Source organism: Mustelus asterias, chromosome 28 (assembly GCF_964213995.1).
Source record: "Mustelus asterias chromosome 28, sMusAst1.hap1.1, whole genome shotgun sequence".
In the NCBI taxonomy this organism is placed as follows: domain Eukaryota; kingdom Metazoa; phylum Chordata; class Chondrichthyes; order Carcharhiniformes; family Triakidae; genus Mustelus; species Mustelus asterias.
Genome location: NC_135828.1, coordinates 21,929,720 through 21,947,009, shown reverse-complemented (window position 1 = coordinate 21,947,009; position 17,290 = coordinate 21,929,720). Strand labels below are relative to the sequence as shown.

Here is a 17,290-nt window from a genome sequence, read left to right as displayed (position 1 = left end):
GCACTGCTGCCTCACAGCGTCAGGGACCCGGGTTCAATTCTAGCCTCGGGTCACGGTGTGGAGCCTGCACGTTCTCCCCGTGTCTGCGTGGGTTTCCTTTGGATGCTCCCGTTTCCTCCCACAGTCCAAAGATATGCGGATTAGGCCGTGCTAAACTGCCCCTTGGTGTCAGGCGGATTAGCAGGGTAAATGTGTGGAGTTACAGGAGTAGGGCCTGGGTGGGATTGCGGTCGGTACAGACTCGATGGGCTGAATGGCCTCCTTCTGTACTGTAGGGATTCTATGAGGCAGTAAAATCCTGCCGACTGGCTCCTGAGGTGAGGCAGTGGATATAGGATTCTAAATATTTCAAGTGAGATCCTGTACAAAGGAAGTACTGAAAACAATATGTCCATTGAATATTAGATAGATAATTAATCATTGTGGGATAATGTACATGAGTGCGTGAGTGAGGAAAGGTTACAGATTGACCTTGCTGGCTTGAGGAGAATTATTAAAGTTAAATGGGTGGATGGAAGTCATTGACTGTCTGGGGTGGCACGATGGCACAGTGGTTGGCACGGCTGCCTCACAGCGCCAGGGACCCGGGTTTGATTCCTTGGGTCACTATCTGTGTGGAGTTTGCACGTTCTCCCCATGTCTGCGTGGGTTTCCTGCGGGGTGCTCCGGTTTCTTCCCACAGTCCAAAAGATGTGCGTGTTAGGTGGATTGGCCATGCTAAATTCTTCCCCAGTGTCCCAAGATTAGTGGGATAAATTTATGGGGATAGAGCCTGGGTGGGATTGTGGTCGGTGCAGACTCGATGGGCCAAATGGCCTCCTTCTGCACTGTAGGGATTCTATGATTTTTTTCCATAAAGTAATACATGTGTGAAGAAATTGTCAGGGGTCCTCGAGGAGAGGTGTCTGAAGATGTACTGCAGAATGGGAAGACTTTTGATCGTATTGGTTTTGAATTTTTGGTGGTGCGTGATTAATTTAAATTTTTATTTACGCTCAGGGAGGGTAAAGAGACGGACATGTTGGATGTGGTAAAGGGAGGGGGTTGGGGATTTGAAGAGGGGTCATGAGCCAGAAAGGAGTTATCAGACTTGGAGATTGGCATCAGTAAGGTTTACTCACTGATTATAGTAATACTGGCGAACCCCCCCCCCCCCCCCACCTCCCCCCGCAAACTGTGAGTGGCGAGCCCAGCCCACGAGACCCGATTCTGGGGTTGTGAGCTTCGAGACGGCAGCGGCTGCCTTGGCACTCCGTCTGAATGTGGTCAGCATTGAATTATCGCGGTTGTTTTGGGGAGCGGTCAAACTGACCACTCCGTGAAACCGATTCCCGCTCCAGAACGTCGGTGAAAAGGCCGGCTTTGGAAAAATCCCTCAGGATTAGACACTCTGCCTGTCTCCCACTCCCCCACCCGCTGCAGATACAGGGCACAGCTCTGTGCCGGCGTAGCTCTCTAACCACCCCCCCACTCTCCACCACCCCCATCCGTGGCCTACACTGGTCTCCCCATCTCCCAGTTCTCACTAAAGGGCCACAGCAATTTTCAAGCCTCAAAATGGAGTCAGAGTGGGGCAAAGTTTTTGATTTCATAGAATCCCTGCAGTAAAGAAGGAGGCCATTTGGCCCATCGAGCCTCCACCCAGGCCCTATCCCCATAACCACATGCATTTACCCTAGCTAGTCCCCCTGATACTTTGAAAGCCATACTTTGGGACAATTTAGCATGGCCAATCCACCTAACCTGCACATCTTTGGCGTTTGGGAGGAAACTGGAGCGCCCGGAGGAAACCCACGCGGAGACGGGGAGAATGTGCAAACTCTAAACAGGCAAAGCCGGGAATCGAACCCGTGTCCCTGGATCTGTGAGGCAGCAATGCTAGCCACTGTGCCACTCCTGATTTATTATCGTCGGCTATATTGGGATACCGTGAAAAGTATTGTTTCGTGCGCGCTATACAAACAAAGCATACCGTTCATAGAGTACATAGGAAAGAAAGAAAGGCGAGGGTGCAGAATATAGTGTCACAGTCATAACTAGGGTGTAGAGAAAGATCAACTTAATCTAAGATAGGCCCACTCAAAAGTCTGATGGCGGCAGGGAAGAAGCTGTTCTTGAGTTGGTTGGTACGTGATCTCAGACTTTTCCCGACAGAAGAAGGTGGAAGAGAGCATGTCCGGGGTGCATGGGGGTCATTGATTATGCTGGCTGCTTTTCCAAGGCAGCGGGAATTGTAGACAGAGTCAATGGATGGGAGGCTGGTTTGCGTGATGGGGTTACGTTCACAACCCTTTGTAGTTCCTTGCGTCATGGTCAGAGCAGGAGCCATACACCTGCAGGAGTGATACAACCGGAAAGAATGCTTTCTATGGTGCATCTGTAAAAATTGGTGAGAGAAAGTTTAGGGAGCCCAGTGTTAGAATGAGGGAGTGGAGCCTGAGGGGGGATATGGAGTGGAGTAACTGAGATCAGCAACATCAAGGCAACAGTACCTGATAAAGACATCCAGGACATGCAGAGTTCTTAATTCTTTCAACAGATGTGGGTATCACTGGCTAGGCCCATCCCTAATCGCCCTTCAGAAGGTGGTGACGAACCGCCTTCTTGAACCGCTGCCGTCCGTGTGCCACAGGTACACCCCCAGGGCTGTTGGGGAGGGATTTTTACCCAGCAACAATGAAGGAACGGCTGATATATTTCCAAGTCAGGGTGGTGTATGGTTTAGAGGGAAACCTTCAAGTAGTGGTGTTCCCAGGTATCGGCTGTTCTTGTCCTTCTAGATAGTAGAGGGTCTTGGGTCTTGGAAGGTGCTGCCTAAGGAGCCTTGGTGAGTTGCTGCAGTGCAGATGGTACACTCGGCTGCCGCTGTGCGTTGGTGGTGGAGGGAGGGAGTGTTTGTGGAAGGGGTAGCAATCAAGCTGGCTGCTTTGTTCCAAATGGTGTTGAGCTTCTTGAGTGTTGGTGAGTGAGGGGTCCTGGAGGGTAGCGAAAGAGTAGAAGGCGGTCAGATATGAAGGCGGCCCCCTCCTCCCCCCCAGCCAAAGCAGAAAGCACCTGGCCAAAGGCCATTGAAGGTGAGGTTCCCATTGTCTTGGATGTGAGATTCTTTAGGGTGGGGGCATCTGGATTTGAAACCAGGGCCAAGTTGTTCAGGGTCAAATGGTAAAGGTCAGAGGTAATAGGTGAAGATAAGGCAAGAGGCAAAATGAGGCGAGGTCAAAGAACAAAGAACAAAGACCAGTACAGCACAGGAAACAGGCCCTTCGGCCCTCCAAGCCTGTGGTGCTCTTGGTCCAACTAGACCAATCGTTTGTATCCCTCCATTCCCAGACTGCTCATGTGACTATCCAGGTAAGTCTTAAACGATGTCAGCATGCCTGCCTCCACCACCCTACTTGGCAGCGCATTCCAGGCCCCCACCACCCTCTGTGTAAAAAAACGTCCCTCTGATATCTGAGTTATACTTCGCCCCTCTCACCTTGAGCCCGTGACCTCTCGTGATCGTCACCTCCGACCTGGGAAAAAGCTTCCCACTGTTCACCCTATCTATACCCTTCATAATCTTGTACACCTCTATTAGATCTCCCCTCATTCTCCGTCTTTCCAAGGAGAACAACCCCAGTCTACCCAATCTCTCCTCATAGCTAAGACCCTCCATACCAGGCAACATCCTGGTAAACCTTTTCTGCACTCTCTCAGGATAGAGGCGATGAATGAAAAGAAGGATTGTGAGTTAGACTCGCATCCGAGGGATGAAGAATAAGTATTTTTATTCAAGTGCTTATAATTAGTGACAATTGCCACAAAGCATTCCATTGCCTGGTTATGTGGTAGACAGTGTTGCTTGTGTGTACAGATGTTTATTTAAGTCATGTAAAGTCATGTCAGAACATTCCCAATGAAAAGGGGGAATTCCACATACATGGTTTTTAACAAACCAGAGACTTCAAACCCATCCCTGTCTCTTGTTTTGAGGCGTTCCTTTTCATTTCTGTCTTCAACGCTAAGTGGAGAATTGTCTCTGGCACGCGGTGGTGAGTTTGGAATCGGTGGGGGTTGGGGAGGGGGCGATGCCGCATAGAGAGGCTCTGTAACCTCCCTCGAGAGAGGGGCCAGCAGCAGTGAAGGCCGCACGCACGGACACAATGCTGCCAGTGGAGGAGTTTCCCCCTCCACTCCCGAGGGGCCTGACTGAATTTTTATTTTGAATTTATCCCCCCCACTGATTTGACCCCAACATCCGGGTCCCAAAGCCCATGGGAACATCCAACATTAACTCTTTGTGGGTGGAATATTCCTGTCCCTCCCACCATGGGAATCGTAACGGGTGAGACAGAAAATTTGGCGGAACATGCCACAGGTCTGTTGACCTCGGGTGGGAATATCCGGCCTCTGGGCGAACGCAGCCGGAAAATCCCACCTCTTGTTTCCCAACCTTTTTCCTTGGCCTATTGTCACTTTGGGGTGGCACGGTGGTTAGCCCTGCTGCCTCACAGCGCCAGGGACCCGGGTTCGATTCCCGGCTTGGGTCACTGTCTGTGCGGAGTTTGCACGTTCTCCCCGTATCTGCGTGGGTTTCCTCCGGGTGCTCCGGTTTCCTCCCACAGTCCAAAGATGTGCGGGTTGGGTGGATTGGCCATGCTAAATTGACCCTTAGTGTCAGGGGGACTAGCAGGGTAAATGTATGGGGATAGGGCAAGGGCGGGATTGTGGTCGGTGCAGACGCGATGGGCTGAATGGCCTCCTTCTGCACTGTAGAGATTCTATGATTCGTGCCCCCCAATTGACTTAATCTGTAAACCCGAGCTTAGTGTCTCCCTAATCCCGTCAACCTCGGATTGGGGCCTGCGCTTAGGCCCGGTTTCCTCAATTATTAAAAATAAGGGCTCGCGTAACTTCAGACTTCCTAAGTCTGTCATCTAAACATGTTTCCAATAACAATAATAAAATCCACACACAAGTGGAAAACAAAATTCTCCAAACGCTTATTAAAAAGGTGGAGTGAGTATGGAATGATGTTTTCTCTTTGATCCTTCTCGCGTTTTGGCTGTACATTCAGCATAACAACAGTTATTGAGATTGCTTCACCTTACATCAACTCTTCAAAAGATTAGACATAGTCTTCAGTTTTGAGGTGGAATAATTATTCCCTTGCAGGTTCAGATTCGCTTTGAGTTTGAAAGGGGGATCTGTGCAGTTGCCTCCATTATGTTTTTTTAAATTAAATCAAACAGCAAGAGTCTTTGAGAAAAGCAAAAGTATAAAAGATGTGTTTTTCTCAGGTAAATAAATGCACACAAACATCGTGGTGGCACAGTGGTTAGCACTGCTGTCTCTCAGCTCCAGGGACCCGGGTTCGATTCTTGGCTTGGGTCACTGTCTGTGTGGAGTCTGCACGTTCTCCCCGTGTCTGCGTGGGTTTCCTCCGGGTGCTCCGGTTTCCTCCCACAGTCTGAAAGACGTGCTGGTTAGCTGTATTGGCCGTGCTAAATTCTCCCTCAGTGTACCCGAACAGGCGCCGGAGTGTGGCGACTCGGGGATTTTCACAGCAACTTCATTGCAGTGTTAATGTAACTCTACTTGTGACACAGATAAATAAATAAAATAAATTTTAACTTTAAACAATTCTATCTGCTCTCCAGCAAATTCTACCAAATCCAGCAAAATTTGTTCCACATTTTCTGGTTGTTGCTTGAAGTGTTCCTATTAAACCCACTCCTCACCATCCCTATAAAGCAGCCCCACTCCGCACTGTCCCTATAAAGCAGCCCCACTCCGCACCGTCCCTATAAAGCAAGCCCACTCCGCACCGTCCCTATGAAGCAGCCCCACTCTGCACTGTCCCTATAAAGCAGCCCCACTCTGCACTGTCCCTATAAAGCAGCCCCACTCTGCACTGTCCCTATAAAGCAGCCTCACTCCGCACCGTCCCTATAACGCAGCGATATTCTTCACTGTCCCTTTAAGCAACCTATTGCGACCTTTCCCCAAGAAGAAGCCCACTCTCTGAGTGAGTCTCAGATCTGACCTTGCTGATCTGAGATGGGGTACAGGGTTTAAAGGGCCACAGCCGACTGTCCTGGGAATGAGCTCCAGCCAACAGGATGCTTGAACCCAGTGGTTAGGCTCAGAACTCCAACCCATGGGAGATTGAAAGCCCCTCATATACAGGACCAGGATTGTCCTTAGCATAACCTAAGATGTTCTGAATCGTTGTACAAATCCTTTCACTTCCTTATTCTCCAAGGAAAACAGCACTGCTCTTTAATCCTGCATCAGCCTATATCTTCCTTTCAAAGCTGCTTAGAGTCACACCAGGTCATCTGTTGCTTGGTCTTAAGTTTGCTATATCTTGTTGCAATCTCTCTCAGCGACAATTTAATATCCAACACATTCTCCTTTTCTTTAGTTCCAATGAAGAGTCAAATGGACTCTAAATGTTAATTCTGTTTTGTCCCTACTGATGTTGCCAGAACAGCTCAGTTTTCCCAGCATCCTCTGTTTTGTTTCTGGTCTCAGTGTTAACCTGGGGAGTGCTGTGACAAAGCACGAGTGTGATGGAACACTCTCCACTTGCCTGGATGAGTGCAACTCTTAACAACACTCAAGAAGCTTGACACCATCCAGGACAAAGCAGCCCCCCTTGAGTGGCACCCCATCTACAAACATTCAATCCCTCCGCCACCGACGCTCAGTAGCAGCAGTGTGTACCATCTACAAGATGCACTGCAGCAATTCACCAAAGATCCTGAGGCAGCACCTTCCAAACCCATGACCTCCACAGAAGGACAAGGACGGCAGATACCTGGGAACACCACCACCTGCAAGTTCCCCTCCAAGCCACTCACCATCCTGACTTGGAAATATATCGCCGTTCCTTCACTGTCACTGGGTCAAAATCCTGGGATTCCCTCCCTAACAGCACTGTGGGTGTATCTACACCCCAGGGACTGCAGCGGTTCAAGAAGGCAGCTCACCACCACCTTCTGAAGGGGCAGTTAGAGATGGGCAATAAATACCAGCCCTGAGAATAAATGAAACAAAATGGTGAGTAAATTGAATCCCTGTGAACGACACAAAGGGATTAGTGTCTGGACAGATTCGCATCTGCTCCTTCAGTATTGTAGGCTGGCTGAAGAGAGACCTTGGAAGTTTTTTTCTGTCTGCCTTGCGGCTTGTGTGAGATCAGAAGATCAAAATGACCTTTTCTCGTGCTGAAGTTGGAAGATTTTGGCAGCAAGGCTCCATTTGATAGCTCTGGGAGTGACTCTGAGACTCCGACAAGGAGGAGACCCTGTGAGCTTTACTGAAAGCACTTTGGAGAATTGCGAAGCTGAAATCTTCTCCACAGGGAATGGAAATATTTTTGCTGCCAGCCGGTGTACGGGTCACACTTGGACAGTGAAATTCAGCCCCGTGAATCCCCCGCGCAGCGAGTGTGATTCGAGAGGCTGTGGGAGCTACAGGATTGAACACGCAACTGGCTCACCTGTAACCATTCACCCTCCCCCCCGCAGAACACCCCCTCCCACACACACCCCCTCCCACACACACCCCCTCCCACACACACCCCCTCCCACACACATACCCACCCCCCGCCACACACACACACACACCCTACACATCCCCACACACACCCCCTCCCCCACACACCCCCTCCCACACATATACCCACCCCACACACACACACACACACCCCCACCCCCCCACACACACACACCCTACACATCCCCACATGCACCCCCTCTCACACACACTCGCCCACACACACCCCACCCACATAACACCCACCCCATATACACACACACACACCCCCACATGCACCCAAACACACACATACTAACCAGCTCCCCCCCTCAAACAGAAGGGGCGGCACGGTAGCACAGTGGTTAGCACTGCTGCTTCACAGCTCCAGGGTCCTGGGTTCGATTCCCGGCTTGGGTCACTGTCTGTGTGGAGTTTGCACATTCTCCTCGTGTCTGCGTGGGTTTCCTCCGGGTGCTCCGGTTTCCTCCCACAGTCCAAAGATGTGCGGCTTAGGTTGATTGGCCAGGTTAAAAATTGTCCCTTAGAGTCCTGGGATGTGTAGGTTAGAGGGATTAGTGGGTAAAATATGTAGGGATATGGGGTAGGGCCTGGGTGGGATTGTGGTCGGTGCAGACTCGATGGGCCGAATGGCCTCCTTCTGCACTGTAGGGTTTCTATGTTTCTATGTTTCTCCCCCCCCCCCACCCACCCATGCACACGCGCACACAGACACCAACACCCCCACTCATATACACCTCACATGCACCCACATGTACAGTGGCACAGTGGTTCGCGTTGCTGCTTCACAGCGCAAGGGCCTGGGTTTGATTCCCAGCTTGGGTCACTGTCTGTGTGGAGTTTGCACCTTCTCCCCGTGTCTGCGTGGGTTTCCTCCGGGTGCTCCGGTTTCCTCCCACAGTCCGAAAGACGAGCTGGTTAGGGTGCATTGGCCGGGCTAAATTGCCCCTTGTGTCTCGGGATGTGTAGGTTAGAGGGATTAGCGGGGTAAATACGTGGGGGTTATGGGGATAGGGCCTATGTGAGCTTGTGGTCAGTGCAGACTGAGAACAAAGAACAAAGAACAATACAGCACAGGAACAGGCCCTTCGGCCCTCCAAGCCCGCGCCGCTCCCCGGTCCAAACTAGACCATTCTTTTGTATCCCTCCATTCCCACTCCGTTCATGTGGCTATCTAGATAAGTCTTAAACGTTCCCAGTGTGCCCGCCTCCACCACCTTGCTCGGCAGCGCATTCCAGGCCCCCACCACCCTCTGTGTAAAATATGTCCTTCTGGTATCTGTGTTAAACCTCCCCCCTCCTCACCTTGAACCTACGACCCCTCGTGAACGTCACCACCGACCCGGGGAAAAGCTTCCCACCGTTCACCCTATCTATGCCTTTCATAATTTTATACACTTGATGGACTTGATGGGCCAAATGGCCTTCTGCACTGTCGTGATTCTATGATAAACCCCTTTATTCCTACTCTCTGTTTTCTACCTGTTGGCCAATCCGTAATCCGTGCCAGTATATTGCCTCCTGTCTACGTGCTTTTAGTTGCCGTTTGTGTGATGTGCATATTTGGTCAACCTTATGGAGCTTGGAGTATGTCGGGACCCCGTGAACAGGGCATCTCTTCAGTCTCAATGTAGATTCTAGGTTGTGCTTGTCTCTCTTTGTCTTGTCTCTGTACGAAGGGTGCGTTTTCTGTGGATGTCTGTGCCGTAATAATCAAAGACCTTGATCCTGTCTCTGGCTCAGGGCTGACGGGACCTGTGTTGGGTTCTCTGTACACACTACCCTCTGCTGTATCCAACGCGTTACTGCTCGGAATGTTACTGATATAAAATTCCTGCATGCTGTGATTCCTCTTACTCCCCGCTCCCTCTTCTACCGAGGCCCCGAGCTCCTTCTTTAAACCCCTCTGCCTCGTCCCCTCCCATTCCACCTTAAACCCTACCTAAAATCTCCTCCTGCATGCTCAGAGTCCAGTCAAGTTTGACAAAACTGCTTTTGATTTGATTTGATTTATTGTTGTCACATGTATTAGTATACAGTAAAAAGCATTGTTTCTTGCGCGCTATACAGACAAAGCATACCATTCATAGAGAAGGAAACAAGAGCGTGCAGGATGTAGTGTTACAGTCATAGCTAGGGTGTAGAGAAAGATCAACTTAATGCAAGGTAAGTCCTTTCAAAAGTCTGACGGCAGCAGAGAAGAAGCTGTTCTTGAGTCGGTTGGTGCGTGACCTCAGACTTTTGTATCTTTTTCCCCGACGGAAGAAGGTGGAAGAGAGAATGTCCGGGGTGCGTGCTGTAATAATCAAAGACCTTGACGTGTTTCTCTTGCTCTGTCTCTGGCACAGGGCTGACGGGAGCTGTCCTGCAAAGCACCTAGGACATGTTACTGAGTTAAAAGGGCAAGATTTCACTATTTTCCTACACAGAATCCCGACAGTGCGGAAGGAGGCCATTCGGCCCATTGTGTCACACCAACTCGCCGAAAGAGTATCTTACCCAGGCACCCCCTCTCCCTATCTCCATAACCCTCCACATTTAGCATGACCAACCCACCCTAACCTGCACATCTTTGGACACTAAGGGACAATCAACCTAACCTGCAAATCTTTGGACACCAAGGAGCAATTTGCCATGGCTAATCCACCTAACCAGCATGTCTTTCGGACTGTGGGAGGAAACCGGAGCACCCGGAGGAAACCCACGCAGACACAGGGAGAATGTGCAAACTCCACACAGACAGCGACCCAAGGCCAGAATCGAACCCAGGTCCCCGGCGCTGTGAGGCAGCAGTGCTAACCACTGTGCCACCCCCAAGTTGTTGGTTTGGCACTGAGTCCTGTCCATCGGCCTTCTGGTATAACACTCTGAGACTCACTCACCTCCCACAGGGGATTTGATCTTTCGTATTTTGATTGACAAAATGGCTGATTATAAGGTGCCAATCAGCTAATCTTTAGACTCGGAACATGAGCAAGAGGAGCAGGATGAGACCATTCGGCCCGTCGAGCCTGCTCCACCATTCAATACGATCATGGCTGACCTTAGGGTTCAACGCCACTTCCCGCCCACTTCTCCTTTCCCTTAATTCCCCGATGGACCAAAGGTCTGTCCAATCCCAACATTAAATATAATCGATGATGGAGCATCCACAACCCACTGGGATGGAGAATTCCAAAGATTCCCAACCCTTTGAGTGAAGAAATTTCTCCTCATCTCAGTCTTAACTGATCAGGCCGCTTTATCCTGAGACAGTGCCCCCGTGTTTCAGATTCCCCAGCCAGGGGAAAGAATCTCTCAGCATCCACCCTATCTGATGGGGAGGCAGTGGCACTAATAATCCAGAGGCTTAGGACAAGATCCGGGGTCCCGGGTTCAAATCCCACCACGGCAGATGGTGAAATTTGAACTCCACAAAAAAAAGGTCTAGAATTGAGAGTCTAATGATGACCATGAAACCGTTGTCGATTGTCAGGAAAAACCCATCTGGTTCACTAATGTCCTTCAGGGAAGGAAATCTGCTGTCCTTATCTGGTCTGGCCTACATGTGACTCCAGAGCCACAGCAATGGGGTTGACACTTAACTGCCCTCTGAAATGGAGGGTAGAGATGGGCAATAAATGCTGGCCAAACCAGCAATGCCCACATCCCATAAGCCAATGGAGAGAAAAAAAAGAAAGACCCTTGTTGAGTTTTGTAGGTTGCACTCCAAAGAATGTTGACCCAATTTACTCAGGCCATGGGACAAGCCCCTCGGCCAGGGACCAGGTTGACCTCCTGACCGTGTGATTTGAGAGAAGGAAGTCTCGGCCTCTGACGGGATGCTTCATTCGCTGGGATTCCTGAAGAGGCTGTATTGAAAGGGCAGTCGCGGCGAGGGTGGGGAGATGTTTGTCTAACGGTTGAATTCTCTTGTGATTGGCAGGTTGACAATGCCAGGGTGCTGCATTATGTTGGCGCTGGAGTGGGCTTTCCCAGCAGTATGCTCTTCATCTGCTTCCAGTCCGTGCTCACCTACAGGATAGCCAAGAACTCACTGGACTACCGGATAGGTCACTGCCGGTCCTGCCTCACCATCATGGCCTTCATAAACCTTGTTCTGAGTATCCTTTATGCCGAGCACCCCTTCGGCAACGTGTTCGGAGGCAGCGGTATAACTTCTGTCCGCCGTCGCCACCTTGTTTTAAACTAGAATGGGAATGGTATCATAGAATCAAATCATAGAATCCCTACAGTGCAGAAGGAGGCCATTCGGCCCATCGAGTCTGCACTGACCACAATCCCAGCTAGCCTCAATCCCCGCTAGCCTCAATCCCCGTAACTTCACCCCTAATCCCTCTAACCTACGCATCCTGGGACACTAAGGGTCAATTTAGCACGGCCAATGCACTTAACCCTCACATCATTGGACTGTGGGAGGAAACCGGAGCACCCGGAGGAAACCCACGCAGACACGGGGAGAACGCGCAGACTCCACACAGACAGTGACCCGAGGCCGGGAATTGAACCCAGGACCCTGGCGCTGTGAGGCAGCAGTGCTAACCACTGTGCCAACGTGCTGCTATGGTTTAGTGGTGCCTGCTGTACGTGGTCCATGACTCTGAGCCATTTCGGAGGGTGATTATCACGACCGCTCTGTAGAGCAGGAGCTTGGTGCTGGATCTGAGATCCTGGTCTTCAAACACTCTCTTCCTCAGGCGACCAAAGAACATGGCGTTGGACTTCATCGTCGATGTCTGCCTTTGTTGGCAGTGAGTTCCCAGGTTATGGAAAGTGGATCACATTGTCCAAGGCCTCATTGTAGATTTCTATAACCCAGAAGAAGACCTTTGTCTTAAGGATGTTAAGGCCCCTGTACGCCTGTATGATACAAAGGGCTGCAAAGCATATCACCAAGGTCAGACTGGAAGCTGCAGTACAGGAGTTCCCTAAATATACCCCATACCTGAGGCTACATACCCTGTCTCAACCTCTCTCTCCTCAGCTGCTCCGACTCACCCTATTTCAGAACCGTCTGAGCCGTTTTCAATTCCCTGTTATCCTTTGCCTTAGCCAAAATGTCATCAGAAAAGACTGTTTAATACTCCCCTCCTGACCCTTCTGCCCCTTCACTTCGTGCTGAACCCACCCCTTCTTCTGGTCTCGCCCTTTGGCTTACGTTCACCAATCCCTACCCTAAATAATACCTTCTATTGACCAACCCCTGCTGCACCAACTCCTGTGAGTTTTCTCAACCCAATGTTCACCGATGAATTAACCTCCAGAGGAAAGCTCGGCCCATCATTTCTCTTGTAACCGAACTCCCAATATGCCATCCAACAGTATTCTGAATGCCCCCGAATATCTGTCTCAAAACACTACCGGCCCTTACAGCAAATATTTGAGGGAAACAGTTCTATAATTCGAACTAATAATGTTGGCATTTGTCAACTTCAAATCATAGAATCCCTACAGCACAGAAAGAGGCCATTCGGCCCATCGAGTCTGCACCGGCCACCATCCCACCCAGGCCCTACCCCATATCCCTACATATTTACCCACTAATTCCTCTAACCTATGCATCTCAGGACACTAAGGGCACATTTAGCATAGCCAATCAACCTAACCCGCACATCTTTGGATTGTAGGAGGAAACCGGAGCACCCGGAGGAAACCCACGCAGACACGAGGAGAATGTGCAAACTCCACACAGACAGTGACCCAAGCCGGGAATCGAACCCAGGTCCCTGGAGCTGTGAAGCAGCAGTGCTAACCGCAGTGCTAACCACTGTGCTACCGTGCCGCCCAAATTGTCTTTAAATTGTCTTTAAATTGTTTCTTCCATTCCAGTAGACATCCTCTGCTCTGACGCCACATTGTTGGACAGTCTTCCCCTCTCCCTCTCACAGAAGCTGTTGTTCAAAGACAACCCTTAAAACAAATAGTTAATTTGTGAAGTTCTAATCGAATGTATGATTAGAAACTGGAATTAACTCCTAAGTGTTTTAAAGTTTATTTATTAGTGTCACCAAGCAGGCTGACATGATCACTGCAATGAAGTAATTGCGAAAATCCCCTAGTCGCCACACTCTGGCGCCTCTTCGGGTACACTGAGGGAGGATATAGCATGGCCAATGCACCTAACCAGCACGTCTTTCGGACTGTGGGAGGAAACCGGAGCACCCGGAGGAAATCCACGCAGACACGGGGAGAAGGCGCAAACTCCACACAGTCACCCAAGCTGGGAATCGAACTCAGGTCCCTGGTGCTGTGAGACAGCAGTGCTAACCACTGTGCCACCGTGCTGCCTTGTGCCCCTGTGCCACACTGTGCCGCCCTAGACAACATAGCCAGACAGTTTCAGGTCAATTGAGTTCATTCATGTTTAACCTTTCCGCCATTTCAAGTTCCTTTATTCTGTGATATCTTTACCCAGCAAGCATCTATTCTTCTCTGCCTTGAATATTTCACTTTGTTCCTTCCCTAGTACCCATGGCCGCTGGTGAGATTTTGTGTGAGAATATGCTTGCTGAATTAGTGCCTAAGTGGATCCGCTTGAATCTTAAGATTATGTCCCCTGCAACCCCCCACCAGTGGAAATGTTCCCTGCAATCCCGCACTTTCTCTTGTCTCCATGATTTTGAATGTTCTTCATCATTTTCAAAGCCTTAGATCAACCTTTTGAATCCCAAGGGGGTACAATGTATGTAAGGGGTCCTCACTGGTAATATATTTTGCAGTTAAACCCAAGATGCATCTAGAACCCATCTAGAAATCTACGCCGATGGCACCATCCTTCCCCAGTTTCACCTTGTTTTTGTAAATTCCTTAACTGCCCCCTCCAGGTGGGGTCTTCTTTATCCAGGAGAGCTCGCAGCTCCAACACGCGGCCGCTATCTGCGAGTGGATCTTCACCATCACCATCCTCGTCTTCTACGGGACCTTCGCCGTGGAGTTTGGCTCCATCACTCAGAACACCTTCCTGGAAATGCTGGCAAAGATAGGCCAGAAGAACCACTTTAAATCGGGCGGCAGCAGCAGCACGGGCCCCAGCCGTGCCCAAGACGCGATTGTCATGATCTAAGCTTCGAGGTCTCCCGCGAACGATGATGTTACACCCGTAACTCTGCCTTTAAAACATTGATATAAATCCGACCAGGGGCTGGAGGGAGGGAGGGAGGGAGGGAGGGGGTTGGGGAAGGGATTTGTGGAGCATTACTGCCTGATCCAACATGAGGACTAATCACTAGACACCTCTGATCCTCGGGGAAATAAGGACACCATTACATAAAAGCCAGCGCAAGAGGACCAAAGCTCTCCTTTTCCAATGGTATTTTTGCAACCTTTGTACGGAATTTAATTTTTTTAATAAAAATTTGATTTTTATAATAGAAAAAAGGAATTATATATTTTATGACCGCGAATAATTCGACCATTCAGAATACTATGAAAGGAGTTTGATGTCTTTTGAGTTGCTTGTAACGCTGACTCTTGTAAGTGGGACAGTTTAAATGTTCAAATGGGCGTTATCGCGCTCAGCTTTTAAAAGGAGATTTCCATTTATCAGCGATTGATTCTGTGTGTTTCTGTGTCATCCTTTACTGATGTGGAGATGCCGGCGTTGGACTGGGGTGAACACGGTAAGAAGTCTCACAACACCAGGTTAAAGTCCAACAGGTTTATTTGGTAGCAAATACCATAAGCTTTCGGAGCGCTGCTCCTTCGTCAGATGGAGTGGAAATGTGCTCTCAAACAGTGCACAGAGACACAAAATCAAGTTACAGAATACTAATTAGAATGCGAATCCTACAGCCAGCCAGGTCTTAAAGGTACAGACAATGTGGGTGGAGGGAGCATTCAACACAGGTTAAAGAAATGTGTATTGTCTCCAGACATCCTTTACTGCCAGGGCAGACGGGAGTGACGTTGTTTCTAAGACATTGCCATTCCCATTTACCAGGAGCTGTCCAAGGACAGCGTGGCAGCACGGTGGCACAGTGGTTAGCACTGCCGCCTCACAGCGCCAGGGACCCGGGTTCAATTCCGGCCTCGGCTCACTGTCTGTGTGGGGTTTGCGCGTTCTCCCCGTGTCTGCGTGGGTTTCCTCCGGGAGCTCCGGTTTCCTCCCACAGTCTAAAGGGAGGAATTTTAGAACCGTTTCCCTCAAATGTGAGGAATATTTGCTGTAAGGGCCGGTAGTGTTTTGAGACAGATATTAGGGGGCATTCGGAATACTGTGCGAGTTAGGTGGATTGGCCATGCTAAATTGCCCCTTAGTGGCAGGGGGATTAGCAGGGTAAATAGGTGGGGTTATGGGGGTAGGGCCTGGGTGGGATTGTTGCTGGTGCAAACTCGATGGGCTGAATGGTCTCCTGCAGCACTGTAGGGATTCTATGATTCTAAGGGGGTTCACCTGACAGTGCAGCATTCCCTCAGTGCTGCAGCAGCCTGACTTAGCGTGCTTAACTCTTGGGTCAGATGTTTAAACTTTATTTATTAGTCACAAGTAGGCTTACATTAACACTGCAATGAAGTTACTGTGATAATCCCCTAGTTGCCACACTCCGGTACCTGTTCGGGTACACTGAGGGAGAATTTAACATGGCCAATGCACCCTAACCAGCAGGTCTTTCAGATTGCGGGAGGAAACTGGAGCACCCGGAGGAAACCCACGCAGACACGGGGAGGATGTGCAGACTCTGCACAGACAGTGACCCAAGCCGGGAATCGAACCCGGGTCCCTGGCGCTGTGAGGCAGAAGTGCTAACCCACTGTGTCACCGTGCCGCCCATGACCTTCTGATCATAAGGGTATAGCAGGTCACTACAGCTGGCAAGTAAACAATTTATCAAAGTCTCCCTGAGCCGTCAGAGGAGGGGAATCTCTTCACGTCTGCTAATTCCTAAAAACCGCGAGACTGAGCTGGTGGCTCGGAAGGTTTAGTGTGGCAACTGATTGTCTGAGGTAATTGGATAACTGTCCTCAGTTACTCTCTCATTGTGAGGAGAGGGAGGAGGATATTATCCTATCAGTGTGTGAGCGGGCGAGCGAAGGCCATCGCTGTGTTCGGGAAAGCTGCTGAGGTTTTCTGTACGCGTTTTTGTGCCACTCTGTTACATTGCCACCATTTTCACTCAACTCAAGGCCGCTTGCATCTGATATCAGCAAACTGGGAGCAGGCCAACGGCACAGAACTGGGGGAGGGGGAGGGGGGGCAGGGGGGAGTGCGTCACTTATATACAGTGATATATAGTAAATATATATATATATTATATATATATAAAGGAACTATGAACTCCACATCTTACTTTCCAGCACTCCCTCTCCTCCCCTGATCATGAGCAGGTAAGTGCGTTGCTAGGTAGGCCCAAGCCTGGGCTAAGTTAGGATGACAATACGGGCGCCAGGATGGGTGGCAGATGGCCCCCTGGCTCAAAGGCTGGGGTGAGGAGGGGATGAGAAGATGAAATTAGCTGGAGTATCCATTATCCAGTTTCCCCCCACCTCCCCCCCGTCCCTCCTCCCCACCACCACCACCATCCCTTATTCCCCGAGATGCAGCCTGAGTTGGGTCGCACCTTCGCAATGATTTGAGCCTTGTTCAGACTTGACCACCTCATCAAGACTGACGCTCCGACGCAGTGCTGAGGGAGTGCTGCTCAGTCAGAGCTGCGGATGAAACAAACCAGTTGGGTGGATCTCCAGGATCCCCGTGGCACCAATTCATGGACAAGCTGGCGAGATCTCCCCCCCACGTCCTGAGCAA

General features: G+C 50.2%; 1 protein-coding gene across 4 annotated transcripts in view; it reads left to right on the top strand.

Annotated features, from left to right (window-relative positions):
• LOC144480316 (transmembrane protein 150A) overlaps window positions 1–15,310 on the top strand; it is a 94,435-nt gene extending 79,125 nt beyond the window's left edge. For 2 of the 4 annotated variants that reach the window (XM_078199673.1, XM_078199670.1), the window contains 2 exons: window positions 11,471–11,648; window positions 14,370–15,310. In XM_078199673.1, the coding sequence (XP_078055799.1) occupies window positions 11,471–11,648; window positions 14,370–14,608 (417 nt within the window). In that variant the 3' untranslated portion in view covers window positions 14,609–15,310. The remainder of the gene's footprint in view (window positions 1–11,470; window positions 11,649–14,369) is intronic. The other 2 variants (XM_078199671.1, XM_078199669.1) reach the window with 1 other exon arrangement.
• The last annotated feature ends 1,980 nt before the right edge of the window (window positions 15,311–17,290 follow it).